The 24,591-nt window shown below is 46.2% G+C and overlaps 1 protein-coding gene across 1 annotated transcript; it reads left to right on the forward strand.

Annotated features, from left to right (window-relative positions):
- Window positions 1-2,637: 2,637 nt before the first annotated feature.
- ATP1A1 (ATPase Na+/K+ transporting subunit alpha 1) lies at window positions 2,638-23,573 on the forward strand. Its single transcript, XM_079698104.1, has 22 exons — window positions 2,638-2,682; window positions 3,381-3,440; window positions 5,723-5,926; window positions 6,580-6,693; window positions 7,082-7,216; window positions 7,329-7,446; window positions 7,908-8,176; window positions 8,687-8,885; window positions 9,139-9,248; window positions 11,167-11,301; window positions 11,985-12,177; window positions 13,444-13,619; window positions 15,880-16,016; window positions 16,873-17,023; window positions 17,603-17,771; window positions 17,911-18,065; window positions 18,450-18,573; window positions 19,744-19,889; window positions 20,004-20,134; window positions 20,421-20,522; window positions 22,671-22,762; window positions 23,213-23,573. Exons 1-22 carry the CDS (start codon window positions 2,653-2,655, stop codon window positions 23,239-23,241), a joined length of 2,979 nt encoding a protein of 992 aa, XP_079554230.1. The 5' UTR covers window positions 2,638-2,652; the 3' UTR covers window positions 23,242-23,573.
- The last annotated feature ends 1,018 nt before the right edge of the window (window positions 23,574-24,591 follow it).

Below are 24,591 nucleotides of genomic sequence, written 5' to 3' on the forward strand. Positions count from 1 at the left end.
TTTTTTTTTTGCTTTGAAACTAGTAATTGAGATTGGTAGGGACTCGAGTAATATTTGGTTCCCATCAAGATAAGCTAGTAGTATTGTTTTACTTGTAGGGAAGCACTGAATTGCATAAGCTGCCTGGTCTTCTGGACATTGCCTAGTGAAACAATTAAAACTTGAAGGAGAAGAAATATCACTTGTTAGCACTTCCCCTGTCTCTTTCACAGATATCCTGTTTTAAACCACCACCCCTTCTATGCCCTGAAGGGATGAAGAATGGGGAGGGTTATTAGGGAATCTTGATTTCCAGCTACCTTAACCATTGACAACTGAGAAGCTTCAGGCAGGAGATCTGTTTTGTAAATGGGGATAAAACTCTGGAACATGTCCAAGGTCTAGCTGCTCCAATAATTCTCTCCCCCTCTTTTGGAGTGGAAAATACTGAAAGTCGGAGAATAATCAAAGCCTACAGATGGTGAGGCAGAGGGCTTTTAACTCTGATTTTCATATATTGAAATTAAATATGTTTTAATGATACTCAACTTGCTTAATGAGAATTTGTGAACTGGATTTAAGAAATCAATACAAACGGGCTACGTGAGTCTTTTAGAGATCCCTAGTCAATGTCTTTAACATGATTTTTCAGTGTTGTGCTTCCTTATTAAATATATGAAGGAAGTCCCACTTTAGTTCCTCTCTGGTGGGAGCCCTGTCCTTTGTTTTGTTTGTCTGTTTGCTTCCAGTGTGTGTGATGATGTTCCAGTTTAACTCTGGCCCCAGGGCTCTCCCAGAGAGGCTCTCAGCAACGTGGTTGCTCCGTAGTGGAGAGAATGTGGAGAATGTTGACTATCTTTAGACTTGCTTCATTCTTAACAGATAAGATACAGAAACTAAAGAACACTCTGAAAAAGTTAATGGGCAGGGAACACTGTAAATGTGACCACACAAGTTGAGCAATGTGAATACTGTACATGTTCTCTGTGTTTTGGCAACACTAACTAACCTGGGGCCAGGATCTCTTTAGAGTCTTAAGAGGGTATTTTCAAATTCAAGTGAATATTGTATTTATTTGCAACCATAACAGCTATGACTGAAAGACACGTATATGCTTTGATTTTTTAAATTTATTTTATATTCAGCACAGTACAATTTTAATCTAGACGGTGTTTCTACTCGTTGCTCTAGTAGCTGGTGAGGTACTCCTGAAAATCAGAAATGATTAAGGGAGAGCCACAAATGAGTACAGATAGCACCGCATAGCATCCACTGTAAGAAAATTGCTAATATAATTGCCTTTCTTTGCCCTTCTTAGGTGATAGTGGCAGTTTGTGGGCTGGGGGGCCTCTGGAGTGAGGGGCGTCTTCTCTCCAGGGACTGCTAGCCTTGGGGGCACCAAGTTCAGGCTTTGTATAGCTGAGCTCAGGCATTTTCAACAGGAGGTGGGGGAGTGGAACAATCTAAATTTAAACTGTGGAATCAACGTTTTCTCTAAAAATTGTTCCAGTTTTCAAGAGGCGTAGGTGGATCCTTCGAATTGTGTGATAATGCACATGCTTTTTCCTACATCCTGCTTATGTCAAAACATTTCCAGGGACTTTCATTTGGGGGCTTTATTCTCAGGCTGCAGATTGGGGTGGGGACTCCCTTTTTTTGTCTTTCACTTGAAGAATTTGAAGGATCCTTGGGCTGACTTTTTTTTTTTTTTTTGCGGTACACGGGCCTCTCACTGTTGTGGCCTCTCCCATTGCGGAGCACAGGCTCTGGATGCGCAGGCTCAGCGGCCATGGCTCACGGGCCCAGCCGCTCCGCGGCATGTGGGATCTTCCCAGACCGGGGCACGAACCCATGTCCCCTGCATCAGCAGGTGGACTCTCAACCACTGCGCCACCAGGGAAGCCCTGACTTTTTTTTTAATAAGATGAAAAGGTCAGTGCTCTTAAGGCAAGCCCTAAAGATCAGAAATGACTTCTTTGCAAAGGTAAGAATTTAAACATCATAATAAAAGTCATTCGCATTTAGGTGTATATATCATTTAATCCTCTCAAACCTCTAAGGAGGTAGGCGCCATTAGCTCCATTCTAGGGAAGAGAACAGAAGAATTTCAGAATTAGTGACTTGCCCAAGGACACACAGCTATTAAGTGGTGGAGCCCAGGGTATGAACCTGTCTGATTCAGAATCCAAGTGCATAAGTACTATACAGTACTCTAAGTTAGTGATGTGAAGATAGTTTCATTCTTTCAGTGGGGAAGATGGAGGGCCATGGCATGGAAATGTTGACAGCACAACCCTCTCCCCCCATTTACTCCAAATGGAAGCAACTGGCAGGGCCATTCTGAGGCCTGACAGGACTTTCCCATTGGTCTTAATGCCCTAGGGTGCAGATGGCCTGACCTGAGCTAATGATGGCAGTATTAATCCTGGACTGCTGTTGAGTGTGCAGCATTAGAACATATATTTCCATGGATATTAGCCCAGTGACCCTTCAAAATGATGGCTCTCCTAAAACTGCTGAAAATCCTTTCTCCACAATCTTGAGTTTCGAAATGCTGTTCTGAATTCACAACCACACGTTTCCCACATTCCTCTGTAGGTTGGACGTGATAAATATGAACCCGCAGCTGTTTCAGAGCATGGCGACAAAAAGAAGGCCAAGAAAGAGAGGGATATGGATGAGCTGAAGAAAGAAGTTTCTATGGTAAAGTACTAGGAGGAAGATTGCTCTTTGTTCGTCTTAAAAATTATGTCTTACATCCTTTGAGTGTTATGGTACCCCTCCCCCCAGTCATCCTTCAGTCAGAGACTTGCTTCGTTTTTCAAAGTAAAGAGATTACAGCAGTTGTACAGATTTTACTGAATTGTAGAGGTTGCTATGGAAATTTTTCATTATAAAAGCCGTTAGAGGGTTGGACAAGTTACTCAACACTCCGGCATAACCAAAGGTCCACAGAGGAACTGTGGATGATATTATCGTGGGCCTTTGCTTTTGTGTTTCTGCATCATACTGAACACGGGGAACTTCCAACCTCTGCAGGCTGTGGAGGCGTCCACAGATGCAACCTGTCTATAATCTGCCTGGTCATCAGAGAAGGTAGATGAGGTCTTATAGGTCTCTAAGACTGTTGGGTTTCTCTGACGATAGGTGGCAGACAGTCGGGCTCCATCACACAGCTTGGGCCATTCTCCAGTGAAGACTATTCAGTAGGTAGCTGTATGGTTGCCAAGCCATTGGACAACAATGGTGAAAGTATACTAACTTGTGCACTGAAGAAAAACTTGTCTTCTGAGCCTCATGATAGGAGTGATGATATTGATGCTTTTTAAAATCTTTCTTCTTCTTTTTTTTTTTTTAATGGTACAGTGAGTGTTTAATTCTTTTCCTCTCTTTTCTCTTAGGATGACCATAAACTTAGCCTTGACGAGCTTCATCGCAAATACGGAACGGACTTGAGCCGAGTATGTTCTAATTTGTTGTATAGAATCCTGATTTTCCCTATCCTGTTTTCCCCAGTATCACAGGCCTAACCTTAGGGACTCAAGGAGAACAATGACAGCCACCATCTGAGTGTTTGCTACATGACGTGCACAAAGCTTGGGCCCTTTTTTGTTGTTGTTACAACATTGCTTCTGTTTTATGTTTTGGTTTTTTGGCTGCAAGGTGTGTAAGATCTTAGCTCTCTGACCAGAGCTCAAACCCATACCCCCTGCATTGGAAGGCCAAGTCTTAACCACGGGACCACTAGGGAAGTCCCAGAGTCTGGGCTCTTATATGCTGTTTACTATTTTGTTTCCCCTGAAACTTTTTGGAAGTGCATGTTATTTTCCCCATCTTGTAGCAGGTGACAGCCAATAGGTGGGAGTCCCACGATTTGAAACTGAAAAGCTCCAAAGCCATGCTCATCCCCTGACCTTGTGATGACAAATCTTCTCTTTACTCTTCTACATTTGTTAAATTGATTATTTCAACTAGTTGAATCTTGAACGATTCAGATTTTTGCACTTTTATCAGCTAGCTCATTGCTGTATGTCAGAGCCTTTGGTTTATTCTATCATTTATTTGAAACTTCTTTTTTGAACAGCTCAAAAAAACTTTTAAATAAAGTATGTATTGTGTATCCTTGTTACCGAGGGGATTTTGATATTAACTTTGCAACAAACAATATAAAAGTAAACAGTCAGGCGCAGGGGTGGAGTTTGTTATTTTCTAGACAATCACTAAAAAGTCTGAGGAATGACTAGAGTGCCAGCTAATATGTAGCTATTGTTTCAATAAATTATCAAGAAGTTCTGAGAAGTCTGAGGCCCTTAAGCTCTGAGAGGAGGCCTGACTCTTAAGACCCAGCAGGCAGTTCCTCTCTGAGCACATCACATGGGTTATCTCACTGAAGTTTTCATTAGATTCCTATGAAGTATGTTCTTTGGGACCCTAAGTTACTTATTCAAATGCTGTGGGTCTGTTTTCTTACTTGTAAAATGGGTTGTGGTGAGAATTAAACAATTGGAAGCACTGGATTGATTCAGTGCTCAACAAGTAGAGACAGCTCAGGTGGCTGGTGGTGGTGGTTATTCTGTCCAGGGGTCACATCATGAACTTGAGGCGGGGGAGGGTCCTACATAAGTCCTTGTTTTCCTTGAACCATTTGATGTTCTTTATCCCTTTCGCTATACTCCCTAGTTAACTCCAATATTAAAAATAACATGAAAACAAAATATATATACACACTTCAGGCAAAAATGTGTTTTATGTCTTTTTTTATGAGTTGGTATTCTATGATGAAAGTAATCACATTTTCCCCTCATGGCGGGAGCCTCATGTCTCTTGTCTGCTGTCATTGCATCTTGGTTTTAAGGCCCGTTAGAAAATAGCAGGGCCTCAGTACAGTGGATGCTTCTTCCAGTGAATACTTTTCAACTGACAGGTGTCCAGGGGGTTAGCTCAAATATGCACATATGTGAACCCTTCCCTGCCAGACAAGTTTTTTTTTTTTCTCCGGTACACGGGCCTCTCACTGTTGTGGCCTCTCCTGTTGTGGAGCACAGGCTCCAGACGCGCAGGCTCAGCGGCCATGGCTCACGGGCCTAGGCACTCTGCGGCATGTGGGATCTTCCCGGACCGGGCACGAACCCGTGTCCCCTGCATCGGCAGGCGGACTGTCAACCACTGCGCCACCAGGGAAGCCTCAGACAAGTATTTTAATTGCCGTCCAAAGAATAAAGTTCTATACTGAAGCTTGGCAAGTTAACCCAATAACAGGTTGGATTCTGACAGAGATTTTTTTTTCCTCCTTTGATATTTATAGAGTGATTCCTTTTTCCCCCCTTCCCTGACAGATTCAATACATAGGAAACTCTTAAGCTTTTAATTTGCAAAACTGAATCGATTAGTTAAGATTGATATCTTTTTGGTAAAAATGCAGTTTGGCATGAATCCCTTATCTAAAACTCGGAAGAGACCGGACCAGATTCCAGTCTGTCCGTGGATCAATTTTAAAATAATTTTAGTTTGGGTGTTGTAGGTTCCTCAGGAAACTTGGGCCGTTGTTTGCCTGAACCGTTGCGGACGTGGACGTGGGCAGGGGTTAGGCGGGGAATCATCAGAATTTTACAGCTTCTACATTGCCCTGGGACATTTAGTTTTCTCCTCAACTCTTTTATTGCAGCTTCCCAGCTGTCAGGTGGCTGTATTAGCTTGTAAGTCCTGAAGCAGTTTGTCTTATTTACGTTCCTCTATTTCTCAGGGCTTAACAGCTGCCCGAGCTGCTGAGATCCTGGCCCGAGACGGTCCCAACGCCCTCACTCCCCCTCCCACGACCCCCGAATGGGTCAAGTTCTGTCGGCAGCTGTTCGGGGGGTTCTCAATGTTACTGTGGATTGGAGCAATTCTTTGTTTCTTGGCCTATGGCATCCAAGCTGCTACAGAAGAGGAACCTCAGAATGATAATGTGAGTGCCATAGTTTCTCATTTGGATTATTAGGTATGCATAAAGTATCCTCTGTCTTTGCCACCTACTTATTTTCAGTTACCACTGATTACTTGATGGTTTTAAACACTGGGGAAAAGTAGCATCAGCAACGATTGCCTTCAGGGCCCATCTGTTCTTCCTTCTTCGTTTCAAGTTCTCTCTCCCATCTCCTGCTCTGTGTGTAGATGTTCTTCCAAGCTGGACATCTGCCCTGCGTGTTGTTTCTGTGAACAAGCAGCTCTGCTCAGGCCCTGGCTCAGGTCTTGCTGCCACTGAGTGGCAGAGCACAGCTTGTAATATTGGAATATTACACACATCCAGAAACGTTTGGTAGCCATTCTTCAGAAGTCACAAGTTGTTTTGAAAATATCTTTCTTCAATAAAGCAGGAGAAACTGATTCATGGAGAATATTTCCCAAAGTCTGTCAAGCTAGTGACCAAGCGCCAGTGTGACTCCATTTCTGACACTCCCGTACACCGTCTCTCAGAAGATAAACATGAAGACATGAGTTCTGTATTTCTGAAGGCTTGATCTCTGTTAAAAGTCTGGTTTTTATTCAGTCGAAAATTAACTGAATGTTCCCACTTCTTTACTAAAAGCCATGCATCCTAACTTGTGTGTTCTGTCCCAGCTGTATCTTGGTGTGGTGCTGTCTGCCGTCGTCATCATAACTGGGTGTTTCTCCTACTATCAAGAAGCTAAAAGCTCAAAGATCATGGAGTCCTTCAAAAACATGGTTCCTCAGGTACCTGCCGCTTTGTCCTTCCCCATCAGGTGACTTGACAGCCCCAAGAATGTGAGCTGGTGTGAGGTTAAGGTTTTCTGAATATTCAGTGGCTCCATCAGAGAGAAGGGGATGCCTTCTCCCCACACCCAAAACCAGATCTGTTTTTCTTACACCCCAAAAAGTGAGTGTCTTCCCTCTGAACGTACACAGCACGATGGCAACATGTGGACTGTCTCTTAGATAACTTGAGCAAGCTTTTGTAACTTGTATAAGTAAACAGATTAATATCTTTGCTATACATTCAGATAATTAGGATTACAGATCATTTTGTAATTTTGACACTACCTTCTTGCTGGTATTCGTTTTTATCTGATGGAATGGTGTAAACTGTATTCTCCTTCCAAAGCAAGCCCTCGTGATTCGAAATGGTGAAAAAATGAGCATAAATGCAGAAGAAGTTGTTGTTGGGGATCTGGTGGAAGTGAAAGGAGGGGATCGAATCCCTGCTGATCTCAGAATCATCTCTGCGAATGGCTGCAAGGTAGGTTTAAACAGAGTCTCCATAGTTCCGGACAGAGTGAGTTGAGTGGTCCAGTAGCCCGGGATGAGGCTTGTGTTGCTCACATGACGCGTCTTACTTTTCTCACGGGCAGGTGGATAACTCCTCACTCACTGGAGAATCAGAACCGCAGACCAGGTCTCCGGATTTCACCAATGAAAACCCCCTGGAGACACGGAACATTGCCTTTTTTTCAACCAACTGCGTTGAAGGTAGACCGTTTTCAAGCACTCTTCAGCACGGCGTGGCATTTGTCTTGGGCATTAACAACCACCACCAAAAAAACCCACGGCCACAATTTCTCTTTTTGTCTTATTGGCCCCATTCCTGACCACTTCAGTTAGGCACAGGGCAGAAGCAATTGACTTGCTGGCAGGAAGACCCAGGAGGCCTCGGGGCTGTTTTTTACCCTCTTCCCTCCACCTCCTGTGTGCCTCTTCTGTTGGCAGTGCTAAGCTAGCATGGGGTTTGGAGCCGCTGTTCTGCTCATGGAGAGAAATCCCTCTGCCAAAGTCCCTGTAGTTTAAAACAGACGGCGTATACCACCAAGGAGCTGGCCTTTAAAAACATGTGTGTTTCTGTCTCTTTTTTTTAAACCCTGCCAGGTAATTGTGCAGATTCTGCGGCTTCATTGGTAAAATTTAGTACAATTCTCCCTCCTCCTCCTTTTAAGGTACTGCACGTGGCATTGTCGTGTACACGGGGGACCGCACCGTGATGGGCAGAATCGCCACGCTTGCTTCTGGGCTGGAAGGGGGCCAGACTCCCATCGCTGCCGAAATTGAACATTTTATCCACATCATCACGGGCGTGGCCGTGTTCCTGGGCGTGTCGTTCTTCATCCTTTCTCTGATCCTTGAGTACACCTGGCTTGAGGCCGTCATCTTCCTCATCGGCATCATTGTAGCCAATGTGCCAGAAGGTTTGCTGGCCACCGTCACGGTAAGAGGCTTGGGGAAGGCGATGCTCGCTCACTCTGACAGCCTGCCTGAGTGTGAGACTCATCTGCTACCCTTTCCTCAGGGACTGCGGGGGCTGCCGACTTAGGTTTTTTTTGCATGTGGGTTTTCTTCAGAGCCACCTGGTAGGGTTAGACAGTGAAAAGACCTCAGCATGTTTTTATACGGAAGATAGTAACCCAGAAGCATACTTTTTTTTTCCTTGAATTTTATCACATGATCCAGAACAGTGTAGCACAGAAAGGAGAACTTGGGGGTAAGTAGGGAAAACAGACTATGGTAAATCCTGGCTATTTTCACTTTTCTTAATAGTCTGCTTTTTTGGGAGGGGGGAAGCCCCATATACACGTTACCATTATTATTTCCTCCAACTTCAGAGGAAGCTTGGAGAGATTTAATTTTAGGCAAATTTCTCCCATGTTAGGGGGTAGCCAGAGTTAGTATGGAATGGCCGCCTGGTCGAGTTTGAAGTAACCTGGCTCCAATGCTTTAGGTGTGCCTGACCCTGACCGCTAAGCGCATGGCCAGGAAGAACTGCTTAGTGAAGAACCTGGAGGCTGTGGAGACCTTGGGGTCCACGTCCACCATCTGCTCAGACAAAACTGGAACTCTGACCCAGAACCGGATGACGGTGGCCCACATGTGGTTCGACAATCAGATCCACGAGGCCGACACGACAGAGAATCAGAGTGGTAAGACCAGGGCCTGGCCCACACCTGAGCCTGCTTGCTTGCTTTTTATCATTTGGTAAAGAGTCAGGGTTTTAGATGGTTTGGGTTTTTTGTCTTTTGGGGTTTTGTTTGCATGTCAGTACAAACGTGGTTGGAAAATATCTAAAACCTGACTAGTTTTGTTCATTAGGAAATGAGACGCGTCACCTCACATTTCTGTGGGCCCTTAGTACAAAGCTAGTGCGTTATTTTCCTCTCTTTTTGCCTCCACCAGGTGTCTCATTCGACAAGACCTCGGCCACCTGGCTCGCTCTGTCCAGAATTGCAGGGCTTTGTAACAGGGCCGTGTTTCAGGCTAACCAGGAGAACCTGCCTATCCTGAAGGTCGGCTCAGCAGTTCTGTTAAGGTTGCCTTTGAGGTGTGCAGATGCCACCCAAGAACCACTACCTGAGGGTTCTCTTTAAATAGCACGTGATCTTTGGGGGCTGTAGAGTAACTGGGACACTTGGAATGGTCCATGGGATGCTTTGCTATGTGTAACTTGAGTTGTGTTGCCTGTAGACCCCAAACACTTTCAGTACCCTGCGGTCAGTATAGGTCAGTAAAGGGGGAATATACAGTAACAACTGACCAAGAGGAGTTGGGGGAGGTGGGAGGCAATCTTTACTGGTGAAAAACCTAATTAGTAAAATCCAGCTTTACTACTCTTGAGTTTATGTGATGATCACCTAACCTAGCAGACAGCGAGGGCTACTTTTGTGAGTTAATAACTGCATTTGCATATTAGGATACAGCAGATTCCAGTCAATCCCTTAAGCCATTTATTTTCTTAAAATAGCTCAGCTATTTCTCTTATCTTATTTGTTCTTAGCTGGCTACTAATGTTGCAGAAATAAGCTAAGCGTAGCCTCGTGGAATTTGCATGAAATTTGAAATGACTGAGAGATTTTTCTGTGTGGCTTAGTAAAGACTTGGTCCCAGAAAGGTCACGAGCTGCACAAGGTCCTTGCGGACAAGAGGAGCTGCATGGGGCCCTCTGGGCGGCTCCCTCTCCCCAAAGCTGCCTGTGGTGGTTCTGGGTCGAAACTGATTGTCGAAGAGAATGTGGCTCCGATGGAACCGAGATGGCTTCTGTTGTGAAGATAGGATTCCTTTATTCTTTAAAGGAGATTCTCTTGGCATTGAATTGATGTTATTTTGAGGAGGATGTTCTTGATCTTGGGATGAAACTTGAGATGCCAGCTTCATCGTTTTTCTTACCTCAAAGTGGAAATTTTCTAGGGTTTGAGCACAGGGACTCATAAGTATCCAGTCTTTGCTCATTTAAAAGCTCCAGAAAAGTAGCATGAGATGTTATTTCTAAGTTATTTCAGGGGGTTGGGGCCACGTTATATTAGTGGCATTATCAAAAAAAAAAAAAAAAAGACATGCAGCCCTATTCTACTTTAGTAACTGGCCTTTATTAAAGTGATCCCACTTATTTCATGCTTCTTACCAAACCTCGCCAGATTTCTTATTAAACAGGGCTACTATATTTGTAAGTGAGCATTAACTTGCTATCTGCACACGCGGCCTGGCATGCCAAAGTTCTAAAATGTTTATCTGTGTAAAAGTTGGCTGTAGCCGAAAATGTTTTTAGTATGTCAAAATATAAGTGTTACAGTGTATCACACAAAACATGTATCACTGAAAATGTATGCATTAACTAAAATGGGGGCTGATTACATTACCGTTGGAGCTAATAATAGCTTTCAGTTCGCATCATTCAGGCCCAGACAATCCTGCACAATTGAATTAGTTTAGAATGTGAAGTCCTGTTTTGCCCTTGACACAGACAGCTTGCCCTCCATCCAGAGAACCCAAGGTGTTTTCTCTTTTAAATTGCAGGGCAGTGAAGGGGACCGTAAATATTTACATTCTCACTCTGTATTTTCAGATTCATAACTAGAAATAGGTGGTTGGGAATGGTTGGCTTTGAGACTTCTCAGCAGGCCCAGGGAAGGTAAAAAAGGCCGGAGTAGGCTGGAAGAGTGTGTTGTGCTTCTCCCAAGTGTAGGTGACACCTTCTCGTGCCGGTTTGTCGGGGGGCCTCTGGGTGGGGCAGGAGGCCAGGAGGCCGACGAGGAGGAAGTTGGAATTTAGGGGCTGTGACGCCGTGGTCACTTGCCACAACTGTGCTCCTCCTCGCCAGCTCCCCTCTCCTCCTGACGGGTGGGAAGACATTCTGAGTCTTCTCTGGCTTTCAGGGATGCCTGGGTAGAGCGCTTTCAGGGTGACTAACAGAGGCGTCTCTGTTCACAGCGGGCCGTTGCAGGCGATGCATCCGAGTCCGCGCTCCTGAAGTGCATTGAGCTGTGCTGTGGTTCTGTGAAGGAGATGAGAGAGAGATACACCAAGATCGTCGAGATACCCTTCAACTCCACCAACAAGTACCAGGTCTGAGGGTCTGGGGACCTTGTGGGGGGCCCGAGGGGACAGAAGAGAAGGACATACGCTGGGAAAAGATCCATCATCCCTTTTGGAATTTTCCACGCTGAAATGCTTTCTAAAAACGAATGAGTCACACTCTTTATGAATGCTTTAACTTTACATCTTACCCTGACTCCGTATAGAAAATCCTAATTTATTTGAGTATTAGTAGGATAAATGAAGCCTCTTCTAATACGTTGTCCGGGCCCTTTTGAATTCTCATTTGTCGGTTGGAGTGGGTGTGGGCGTTTGGAGAGGGGGCTGGGTAGGGCTGCAGGTGCACACGTGTGCCAGTCCCTTTTCTGAATTTTCTTTGGGAAAACTGTGTACATGAACATGTGTGAGGGATGTATGAGCACCTCACCACGTTTGTTTTTTCTGTAGCATTCAAAGTGTGTTACAAGGTGCGAGACACTTCAAAGTTCAGAAATAGGGGATCTTGGATATTTTTGAAAACAAGTACTAGGGACTTACCTGGTGGTCCAGTGGTTAGGACTCCACCCTTTCACTAACGAGGGCCTGGGTTCCATCCCTGGTTGGGGAACTAAGATCCCACAAGCTGCGCGACGCAGCCAAAAAAAGAAAACAATTCCCTCCCTGGGCTGCCTGGCCCAGCCATCCAACGTTTGCATCTCCACCATCCTTCACAGTTGTCCATCCACAAGAACCCCAACACGGCTGAGCCCCGGCACCTGCTGGTGATGAAAGGTGCCCCGGAAAGGATCCTGGACCGCTGCAACTCCATCCTCATCCACGGCAAGGAGCAGCCCCTGGACGAGGAGCTGAAGGACGCCTTTCAGAACGCCTACCTGGAGCTGGGTGGTCTTGGAGAGCGCGTGCTGGGTATGCAGATAGCCTGGCAACTGAGCCGCAAACTAGTCCGGGAGACGATTGCAAGTTACTGGGTTAACCTCTGTTTCTTGTTAACTTCCCTTTATTTGCCCCCTATTGTTTTGAAAACAATAAGCGCTGAAGACACTGGGCAGCAAAATGCTGCTGGTTTGCTTCTGACTCAGACTTTGACCTTTGGTCTCATGCTGGTCAGTTCTGTTTGCTCAAAAAAAGAGGGGAAAAGAATTTTATTATCTGGCTTTTGTTGCTGTGCCCATGATCTGTAAACTTAATGAAATGAAAATGAATTCCCTAGGGCATCTAGAATAAAGCCACTTCCTGACTGCCACAGAATGGCTGTGAATTTACACGGGCACTTGTGCCGCCAGCTCATAAATTAGATGAACGGTAAACTCGGGGCCCAGGATGCCACCTGTCCTTCCTGCTCTGTCAGCCACCTCAGGTTAGAAGTACATTCACCCACTGTGTCATTGAGAAAGTGGCATTTATAATCGTGTAGGTTGACAGATAAAAATTCATTATTGATGTAATTCTTCTGTTCTTAGTTTGGGTAACTTAGAACTGGTGCCTTACTCATGTTCTTACCTGCTCTCGTCTAACTTGAGGTGTCTTAGGTCTCTATCCAACTGAAAGGTCGCTCTTAAGTGGTTTTTGTTTCTGCACCTCCCACCCCAGAGTAGAAGCAGCCTCTCTTATATGAACTCCACTCGATACCACTTTAAAGTACACTGTAACCTTCACACAACATTGAAAGAAATATCTTGAATATCATGATTCTTGTGTGAACAATAATACTAGATATAAACCCCTTGGGCAGGACGTGTCTGATCTGCATTTATCCTCAAAGAAGCTGGCACGATGGCCCACGTGGGTGCTTAGCAGTATACTTTGGTTAGATGAACAGTGAGCAGAGATGTGGCCTTGATTTTTCCCAGAGACGGAAGTGGAGACAAATAATGACATGATGTGCCATGTCTCAGTAACTGAGTGGGCAGGTCTAGGAGCCGGAAACCCTGGTGCCAGAGTCCGTCTGCTGTACATTGAACAAAGCCTCTTCCTCTGAGGCTTAGTGATGAATTCTGTCTTTTGTACAGTTTTTCTTCTAGGCATTCTGTGTCATTCATAAACGATCGATAAAACTCACTTGGTTATAAAAGTAGACTTTAAAAAACCTTCCAAACTAAGTGAATAATAAGCCGTTGTCCTGCTGCTGCCTCTGTCACTAGAAGCCCTCACAGGCTCTCTGCCCTCCTGCAGGTTTCTGCCACCTTTCCCTGCCAGATGAACAGTTTCCCGAAGGCTTCCAGTTTGACACCGATGAGGTGAATTTCCCTGTTGATAATCTCTGCTTCGTGGGGCTCATCTCCATGATCGACCCACCACGGGCTGCTGTCCCTGATGCCGTGGGCAAATGTCGAAGTGCTGGAATTAAGGTAATGCCCCGCCCCCCTTTTTGGCATCACCTCTCAGCAGCTCGGGGCGCCCTACTTAGTGACGTTGCCTTGTGGGATCCTTGTGGCAGCTGGTGTTTCTCACCCGGAGTATCAATTTCTCACCTCCAAAGCTTTTTAGTTACCACCAGAGAAGACCAAATGGTATTAAAATGTTGGGGTAAACTGCAGATGAGGGATTGAAAAAAAAAAAATCAACTTTTTAAGGGAAATGTAATGTAGCAAATTAAAAAGAGCAGAAGACTTGGTAAGTTTTTTTTCTTTTTTAAATAAATAAAATAAATTTATTTTAAAAGTAGTATGGTTTAACACATTCAACAAAACTACATTGGCACTTTTTTTTTTCTTTAACATCTTTATTGGAGTATAATTGCTTTACAGTGGTGTGTTAGTTTCTGCTGTATAACAAAGTGAATCAGCTATACATATACATATATCCCCATATCCCCTCCCTCTTGCATCTCCCTATCCCACCCCTCTAGGTGGTCACAAAGCAGCGAGCTGATCTCCCTGTGCTTTGCGGCTGCTTCCCACTAGCTGTCTGTTTTATGTTTGGTAGTGTATATATGTCCATGCCACTCTCTCACTTCGTCTCAGCCTACCCTTCCCCCTCCCTGTGTCCTCAAGTCCATTCTCTACATCTGTGTCTTTATTTCTGTCCTCCCCCCCCCTTTTTTTTAGATTCCATATGTATGTGTTAGCATACAGTATTTGTTTTTCTCTTTCTGACTTACTTCACTCTGTATGACAGACTCTAGGTCCATCCACCTCACTACAAATAACTCAATTTCATTTTTCATGGCTGAGTAATATTCCATTGTATATATGTGTCACATCTTCTTTATCTATTCATCTGTCGATGGACACTTAGGTTGTTTCCATGACCTGGCTATTGTAAATAGAGCTGCATTGAACATTGTCGTATGTGACTCTTTTTGAATTATGGTTTTCTCAGGGTATATGCCCAGTAGTGGGATTGCTGGGTTGTATGGTAGTTCTATTTGTAGTTTTTTAAGGAACCTCCATAGTGTTCTCCATAGTGGCTGTATCAATTTACATTCCCACCAGCAGTGCAAGAGGGTTCTCTTTTCTCCACACCCTCTCCAGCATTTATTGTTTGTAGATTTTTTGATGATGGCCATTCTGACCGGTGTGAGGTGATACCTCACTGTAGTTTTGATTTGCATTTCTCTAATGATTAGTGATGTTGAGCATCCTTTCATGTGTTTGTTGGCCATCTGTATGTCATGTCTATTTAGGTCTTGTGCCCATCTTTGGATTGGGTTGTTTGTTTTTTTGATATTGAGCTGCATGAGCTGCTTGTATATTTTGGAGATTAATCCTCTGTCAGTTGCTTCGTTTGCAAATATTTTCTCCCATCCTGAGGGTTGTCTTTTCATCTTGTTTATGATTTCCTTTGCTGTGCAAAAGCTTTTAAGTTTTATTAGGTCCCATTTGTTTATTTTTGTTTTTATTTCCATTTCTCTAGGAGGTGGGTCAAAAAGGATCTTGCTGTGATTTATGTCATAGAGTGTTATTTTGAAATATTTGCCTTGTTCTAAATTAATACGCTTCATGCAGTGAATGGCATGTGTTCTGTGTTTTCAGTTAACTGGTTTTAGAGGAATGTTTGGCGTACTCTATTGGTCTTAAGTTGCAGAGTATTGTTCAGGTACGCTGATACAGTGTGGTTCAGTGTAGTTCGTGTAGTCTCTCTCGTTGCTGGCTGTTTGATTCTCCGCTTTCTCATTCTTATGAGTACTACTGCCCTGAAAAGCTTTGTAAAAATTATTCTCCTACCACCTCGACTGTATTCTAAATATAATCTGGGGTCAAAAAGAGCAGTGACTGATTTGAATTCTTGTTACTTACTGCTTTCGCTCCAAGTTGGGCCAGTTTCAGGATGCTGACCCTTTACTCACCAGCATCAGATTTTTATCATTTTTTTTGTTGGTTTCAGTAAATTTGAGTATTTTTCTGTGATGGTGTAAAAGGACAAAGATATTGTTTATTCTGTGTGATTGCGTACCAAGATAAAAACTGGGTATTGCTTTGTGTCTTCTGTGAACTCATGTCTATATTTTGGGCTAGTTCATGTTTATCGGTTTTATATTTGCATTTCTTTCCCTTTGATATTCCAAGCCGAGTCATCCTTGACCTTTATTCTCGTGTACTTGTAAGACTTCTCAAGGTCATTTGCTTGGCAGCTGCATTCAATAAATTGTCCTCTTCCTTGTCACAGGTCATCATGGTCACCGGAGACCATCCAATCACAGCCAAAGCCATTGCCAAAGGTGTGGGCATCATCTCGGAAGGAAACGAGACCGTAGAAGACATTGCTGCCCGCCTCAACATCCCAGTAAGCCAGGTGAACCCCAGGTAAGGCAGGAAGGTCAGAGCACTGTTGCCTTGAATGTGCAGATGCTGGTAGTTGGGCATCTTCAGCTTGGTTCTACACAGTTTTCTTCTAGGCTTGCTCTGGGTTAGGGATGCCCCTCCAGTGCCAGAAAACAGCCTTGTTGTTCCTAGGGAGGGTTTTCAATAAGAAGAGCAGTCACCATAAGCAACACTTAGATGGTGCCTACTGTTCTAAGTACTTGCTACAGTACCCACGAAGGTAGGTGATACTCCCACCTTGCAGAGCAGGGAGGCTGAGGCTGAGCCACGCAGTACACTCAGTACACTCAGCAGTCTAGCTTCTGAGTTCACACTGTTAACCACTGCGCATACTGCCCTGCACCCAGCACCTTGTCATTTACAGGTCCACCCTAACAAAATAAAATTGGCAAGGCACAATTGTCCAGGTAGCTCAGGCCAGAAAGGGAGATTTTGGTAATAAAGTAAAATAGATAACTTGAGACAACTTTGTTTTTAATGTTTTGTTAAGGTTTAGGGCCACCCCCACTCACCCCCAGCCAAACCCTACTTTGGGTTTGGTTTTCCATCAGCTCTGTCGCCGCCTAAAACTTAGTTATGTTATTTCAATGCGTCTTATAAAGATGGGGAAAGGAAGATGAGAGACAGGCCTGCCCAGTGATTACTGTGAGTCTTGAATGAGATAATATATATGAAAATGCTTTGTAACCTGTAAAACACTGCACAGATAATACATAATGGGGACAGTTCCCTCTGGCTTTGTGGTGTTTACGAAGCGTTCTGCGTAGTATGGCAACATTCCTTCTTGGGGATGAGCATCGTGCTGGTGAAGTGACTTGTCTTTCGGTCCTAATGGTAGGGATGCCAAGGCCTGCGTGGTACATGGAAGTGATCTGAAGGACATGACTTCCGAGCAGCTGGATGACATTCTGAAGTACCACACGGAGATCGTGTTTGCCAGGACCTCTCCGCAGCAGAAGCTCATCATTGTGGAAGGCTGCCAGAGACAGGTCAGTGCACAGCCGGGGCCGGGCTCTTTCAGGCGCCACTGACCTCGGTGGTGGCAGTTCCAGTAGAAACAAAGCAACAGTGGTGGAAACATGAGCCAGTTTCTCTCAGTCTCAGTATACACGTGCCAGTAAGACGCTCCAGGCATAGAGAGAAGGGTGGTGACTGGATCACTGTTCAGCCGAGACATGAACTCCACTGTACAGGTCTCCGCTGTGGCCCAGAGTCGGAGCTTCGGCACTCGCCTGGAATAGCAGACCAGGGTCCTAATGTGTACACTGGAGATGTGAATGTCCAGGAGACTCACATCCCATACTTGGGAAAGACCTGGGGGGTGGGGGTGGGGGGCTTTCCAAAGCGCCACTCACCCAAGTCATGACTTTGAGTAGCCCTTGTGAACAAGGTGAGGGACACGTTTGCTGTCACTCCTGGATTCTGGCTGAGATGGTTCCGCGTCTCTGTAGAGTCTCACTTGGGAAAGGAGCGGTGTCCGTCTTGAGAGGCGACTGGAGGCTGCACCTCCCTTATACCCATCGCTAGGCTACACGATTCGTAACCCGCATCCCTCCTTTTTCTGGCAGGGCGCCATCGTGGCCGTAACTGGCGACGGTGTCAATGACTCTCCGGCTTTGAAGAAGGCTGACATCGGGGTTGCCATGGGAATTGCTGGCTCAGATGTGTCTAAGCAAGCCGCCGACATGATTCTCCTGGATGACAACTTTGCCTCAATTGTGACTGGAGTAGAGGAAGGTGAGGGTGCTGCACGTAAAGCGACCACCAAAACCTCATCCAGATGCTGCCGAGCCGTGTCCGTACGCCTAAGGGATGTGTGCAGCGTCTGGTCCCTCTCATTAAGCTCTACAGTAAAAACAATCCTTTGCTTTCGTAGGTCGTCTGATTTTTGATAACTTGAAGAAATCCATTGCCTACACCCTCACCAGTAACATTCCAGAGATCACCCCCTTCCTGATATTTATTATTGCCAACATTCCACTACCCCTGGGGACTGTCACCATCCTCTGCATCGACTTGGGAACAGACATGGTGAGTGACTGTCACGGCTTCCACACATCATCATAGTGTTAAGGCGTGGCATTAGCACTCACCGCTGTGCTCTCTGGGTCCCCGTGACCACTGTAAGGAAAAGAAATTCTCGGTAGTGAATTTCCAATGTGTGGCAGCCTCAGCATCAAAGATTGAGTGTTACCATTCCTCAAGACAGCTGACAACATCTATTTATCAGATAGATAGAAATCTTCCCTTTTGTATAATTTTTCCCCTTTTTTTTTTTGAAAGTGGGACTCGTAATATCTCATGTTATGAAAAACATTTTTTAAAGGGAGGGCAAGACTTTTAAAACAAAAGGTTCACAACATCAGCTTGCTGGTTTCTGATAACTTTAACTCCCTTCTCGCCCCTCCTCCCCAGGTTCCTGCCATCTCCCTGGCTTATGAGCAGGCTGAGAGCGACATCATGAAGAGACAGCCCAGAAACCCCCAAACGGACAAACTCGTGAATGAGCGGTTGATCAGCATGGCCTACGGACAGATTGGTGAGCCGGCAGATTTAAAGTGTCTGCAGGGGTGGTGTCTGCCTTCTGAGACTTCAAGTGTTGGGTGACTTTCAAATCTAGGATGAGCCATAACCTAGGGTGAGACTGGGGATTTTTTTTTTAGATTCCCTTCCAAGTGAGAATAAATCTTTTGCTGTCTGCCAAGAAACCATAGTTCTTTAGACTGGGCACCTGCGACTGAGCTCATCATCTGCCTTAGTACTGAGGATGCCCCTGCTCACAGAGCCTTTCCAGTGCCAGGCACAGTTCCTGGGAGCTGCACTATTAACTCAAAGGCGGCTTTTCCTGGGGAAACCTAGTATCTGTCACTCATTTGACTCTGCAAACCCTAACTCACTGTCCAGAGATTGCAGGTTTGGCTGATAGGTCACCGCCAAGTGGCTACTCTGCACGCCCTCTCTCCCCGCCCCCAGTGCTTGATTTCTGTTCCACCAGTGGCGCATGACCAGCTAACAGATGGTCTAGGTGGTGGGCAGTGAAAATACCCTTTGATCCTAAATCCTGTGCCTTCAGGAAAACTTGGTGAAGCCACCATTAGCAACTTGTTCTTCTGGAGTAATGGGTTGCATCACTGCGAACACTTGGGTAAAATGGGACAGATTAGTACATTGTGGAAATGTGGAAAAGATTGATTTGACAGTTGCTGACAACAAAGTAATTGGCTGATGGCCAGAAAGACCTAATTTTGAGCAGAAGGAAGACCATGTCCAGAGCGTGGGATGAAATCCCACCCCAAGAAGTTGAGGGCATAGTGATTGGATTGGATCCTGGGGAGAACGATCCTGAAAGTGGGGGAGGAGAAAGATTAGGTCAGAAAGTGCCACATTCATGATTTCCACAGTGGCTGGCAAAAAGGCGATGTGTAAAAATTTTGAGACGTGGGAGGGAAAGTCATAATTTTTCAGAAATTAAAATGTAGGGAAATGGATTTTTACCCCCCAAGGTCATGCCCTTATAGAAGCAGATGATCGAGTAATAGAGCTGGGTGTTTAAGAGCAAGGCCCGGGTACCGTCTTTTAAGCTCTAAAAAGTGACTCCTAGTGGAGCAGGCGTGAGCGAGGAGTGTGTCCCGGGTCGTCCTTCCCACCGGTCATAGCCTGTGAGTGATCAAGACCCCCTGGCATTCAAGTTGTCTTTCCAACCTCTCAGGTATGATCCAGGCCCTGGGGGGCTTCTTCACTTACTTTGTGATTATGGCTGAGAACGGCTTCCTCCCGACTCACCTGCTGGGGGTCCGAGTAGACTGGGATGACCGCTGGATCAACGACGTGGAAGATAGTTATGGGCAGCAGTGGGTGAGTGAGGGCTGCCCGCCTGACCAGTGCTGGACGGAGCTCCTCCCGCCCCAGGGGATGGGGCCACACGGCCTCCGGACACGCATGCTCATCTGACTGCCTTATGCATTTCAGACCTACGAACAGAGGAAGATCGTGGAGTTCACCTGCCACACAGCCTTCTTTGTCAGCATCGTGGTGGTGCAGTGGGCCGACTTGGTCATCTGCAAGACCAGGAGGAATTCTGTCTTCCAGCAGGGGATGAAGTGAGTAGGGCCCAGTCAGGGGTCCTGGCTCAAAGAAGGGGTCTGGTGACATCTAAACCCTTTGCCAAAAGCCCAGCACCTGACACACAGGGCAGAGTTTCTGGAAACTTATTTGCGGAGCAAATTGAGGAAGCAAAACGTTTTCTAGGTTTTTTCATCTGACCTCAATCAAGTTCCTAAGTACAACTAATAATACATAGACATCGACCTGCCATTTGACACGTAGCGTTAGAAGATACACTTCTGTTTGTGTTTTTTAACTTTTTCCCACTCCTTGTTTTTTTAGGAACAAGATCTTAATCTTTGGCCTCTTCGAAGAGACGGCCCTTGCTGCTTTCCTTTCCTACTGCCCTGGAATGGGTGTTGCCCTGAGGATGTATCCCCTCAAGTAAGTCCATCCTCTTCTAGCTCCAGAAAGTGGGAAATAGTAAGTGTGGCTTTTCCTGTCATGACACACGTTAGTAGCTGTTATTTTGGGAACTCTTGGGTGATGTGTACAAGAGTTCCTCTGGATTGGAAAGTGAGGAAAGGCTGACTCAGTAATGCAGACCAGCAAATCCACAGACTGTGCTTAGGATTTGCCGTCACTAGGGCCAGCCGGGCTCTGGCCCTTGGGCTTGCTCACCAGCCAACTGCACTGAGCACTCAGGTCCCCCATGGCCACAGCCCCGTCGTCTTGAGGCCAGCGGGGGATATCCTGGAGTTTGGGGACACAGGTTCCAGTCTTGACTGGCTCACCCAGTCACTGCGTCGCATGGCAAGCCCCTCACCTCTGTGGGCCTCTGACTCTTCTGCTCTCGAAGGACAGTGGTGGAGCAGATCTGAGGTCCTTTTACTTTACAGTCAAGCATGAGTAGTGTTAGGAGATCATGGGTGGAGGATCAGAGGAGGCTGACCACTAGTCTTTGGCCAGAACCAGACTGGCCTTAAACATGGTGAATGACTGCACTTTTGATAGACCTGAGTTTTCACATATAGGATTTGCCACAAACTCCAGTAGTGTTTTGAAGCATTGAGCGTGTTTGTGGTGTCTGCTAACTGGTTGAGGTTAGGCAGCTGCAACCTATTAAAATAGCTAAACCACAGAAAATGAGACCCTACGAGTCAAGCTTTTGATCTAAACATCAGTCTTCCCATGCTCGCTCAGACCCATATGGACTCTCTCGACTAGCCTGTTGCCCTTCACCTCCTCTCACTGATCTCATCCCAGAAGTAACCAAACCCTGTTGGCTTCCCTGACTGCCCATCTGTGGTGCGAGGGGAGCCTGGCATCCAGGGTCTTGTTACTGTGCCAGCCTGTCTTTCTAGCCTTATACCCATCCAGGCTTATGTTAGGTGAATTCAGTACTTCTCTTCTGCCTACATATTTGGGAAGGCTGTTCCCTTCTCACCCCATCAATCCCGATAGTTCTTCAAGGTTGGTTTTCTCAGGGCTTGTCCCCATGTGATCTCACCCTCCTGGGCGTGTGCAGCTGCAGCCCTCCTTTGCCATTGTTGTCACTTCTGCTCGCATAGATTGTTATTTTTCAGAGCGTGGACCACGACATCTGTTTTGACTTTGTGTCTCCAGCCCCCCGCACAGAGCTGGCACACAACAGGGGCAAGTCTTATCCAAGGTGAATTCTATCGTCTTGGGCCCTCGTTTGTTAAGAGGAGGCTAGGAGGATCAGAGCTCTCTAAAAGGCCAAAATGGAAAATCTCTGCAAAATCTCAGCCTACAACGGGCTGGTGGTGCCTCGGCATCTTTTGCTATGACTAGAGAGCTTGTTCCCAGTAGGTTCTACCCAGTGTGGAAGGTGGCTTAGTTACAAGGGTCCCCAAGTCAAACGAGGTCATCTTCTAGCATGTGGAGGATACACGAGACAGGAAGAGGAAGAGGAGATGCCAGAGCTCTCTCTGGGACAGTCATCCTCCAGTGGTTGCTGTGGGAAGCTGGTAGTCAAGAAAGCATCAGCCTCCTTTGGAGGCCGCCTAGGGAGCCTGTCTCCAGGCTGGAGACTGTGGCAGCAGCCCCTGGGCCCCCAAAGGCCTCGGATCTCTGCTAGGGTTCAGCTTCTTATTCCCCAGGTCTGGGACTCAACGCACTCCTGACTGTCCCAAGCCCCACTGTCAGAGACCACATTCAGGGAATGCTTAAACTGGTTGTGACCCACACCGGCAGTTCTTTACCTTCAGATGCCAGGACATCAGACAGATAAACTTGAGTGAGCTTCTTAAATACTTTAGAAATGGAAGAAAATGTCCAGTTGCTCTGGAATCATCAACAAAAAAAACCTAAGCCGACCTACAAACCAGTTCTCATGGAAAACCCAACTGAAGGTGGCAGTCCGCTTGCTTCTGCGTCTCCGGGCCCTGAGCACACAGCAGCGGGCTGTTTTTATCATGTGTTCTGTGTTAATGCTCGGCCAGCTACCCATGACTGTACTTGGCTTCTCCTTTCAGGCTGATTATTTCATTATCACAATGCTGATACGCAGTTTCTTTTTCCTTTGAGCTGTGCGTACACGTATAAGTTGTCACTTGATTCTATTTCCAGACCTACCTGGTGGTTCTGTGCCTTCCCCTACTCTCTTCTCATCTTCGTGTATGACGAAGTCCGAAAGCTCATCATCAGGCGACGCCCTGGCGGTAAGAACAGGCATTTTTAGTTGGGGGTGCGGGCTGCGGAGGGGCGCCTGTGGGTCTACTGGCTTTTGCTCTGTTTCCTTTGAAGTGTTTGGGCTCCTCCACACTCAGTCTGCTTGGCTAAGTCCTTTGGAAGCCAACTGTAAACTGACTTGAGTCACAGCCCGTCCTCAGAATGGAGATCTCAGTTGAGGTTTCAGAACTGACCAAATACAAACCAAATAGGATGCAGTGGAAACTTGGTCAGAAATCTGAACCATCTTGCCCATTAACACATTACTCTTAAGAGCATTTAAATAAATACAGTTGAGGGCCCAGATTGAGTTTGGGTCAAACACCCCCCTCCCATTGGCTTTGTTCCCGAGGTCCATTCTTTCTGTCTTTCCCTTTGCCCCCCTCCCGAGGAGGAAGGCTCACTGTCGCTTATCTCTGTCTCTTTCTATGGCCCCCCAGGCTGGGTAGAGAAGGAGACCTACTACTAGACCCCATCCTGCACGCCGGGGAGCATCACGCCACACACTCTGCACCCACCACCCACCCCCTCTTTGTGTACTTCAGTCTCGGAATTCGGAATTCTACCCTGGTAGGAAAGCACCGAAGCATGTGGGGAAGAAGCGAGATGTCCCGGAATGAAGCATGTAGCTCTATCGGGGGGAGGGGGGAGGGCTGCCCGAGAAACATCCGTCTGTGGGAACAACATCGGGGAAGGTTTTTATGTGCCTTTTTGTTTTTGTAAAAAGGAAAACTCGGAAAGACTGAAAGAATACATTTTATATCTGGATTTTTACAAATAAAGATGGCTATTATAATGGAATTGGTCTCATGCCCTCATCACTTCCACGGTCCAGATTTTCTTGTGTAATCAGTCTGGAGCCGTGGTTCCCAGCGCACGAGTCCCTGGCCAGGAGCTTCATCGGCATCACTTGGAACTTGTTAGCACAGCAAAGCCGGGGCCACTGAACCAGAAGCTAACCAGCAATCTGTTTAATAAGTCTCCAGGTGATTCTGATTCACATTCAAGTTTAAGGACCACAGATTAAGGGGAAACTTTCTGCCCATGCTTTTGTGGTCTGAGTAGGTGAGCCTACCTCCCCATTTTCCCGTGGGCTACTGCGGGTGGTATGGCTGGAACTCCCCCTGCTGCCTTCACATCTGCTGCTTGGCGGACACACCCGTCACGAGAAGGATTTTTCAGACCCTCAGGGGAGGGCCTCCTCTTCCCGTCCTGGTCACAGCCCCACCTGTGGTCTCTCAGATCATCACCGCCACCACGACAGCCTCAAGTTTCTCTAGACCAAGATCTGAGAAGCAGAAACCTACCTATACAGTCTGTTGGGACATCACAAAGTGCTTCCCTTGCACGTAACTTGTTCCTAATTTAGCATCGAATAGCTCCATTTCAGAGAGTGGTTATGTTCCAGAAGCTACTTAAGAAAAAAGGTGAAAGATCTGTTTCCTTCAAGGTCAAGTATACCTCCGACTTTCAAAGAGTTAGTGTAAAAGCTCCCCTCAAGTCCCATCGCTCAGTAATCCATCCTGTGTGCCGTAACTACCTGTACTTCAAAGCTGTCCTTGCTTCAAGCCAATGTGATGAGGAGTCCTTACTTCTGGCACCAATGATCATGGTCCGCCAGGTGGTCATAGATTGGGCTGGAGTATTTTTTCTCTGAAAAGCTTAATTCATTGCTCATGCCTCTTGTGCTCACTTCCAAGCTGTGCACGTGGGAAGGGAACGGCTGACGCCCACATACCAGCCAGTCATTACCCCCAGCCTCTCCTGCTAGGGGCACTGGGAGGGCCAGGTGGTCTGTGCCTTTTTAGTCCAACCCACC

This window comes from Hyperoodon ampullatus (assembly GCF_949752795.1).
Source record: "Hyperoodon ampullatus genome assembly, chromosome: 2".
Lineage (NCBI taxonomy): Eukaryota > Metazoa > Chordata > Mammalia > Artiodactyla > Ziphiidae > Hyperoodon > Hyperoodon ampullatus.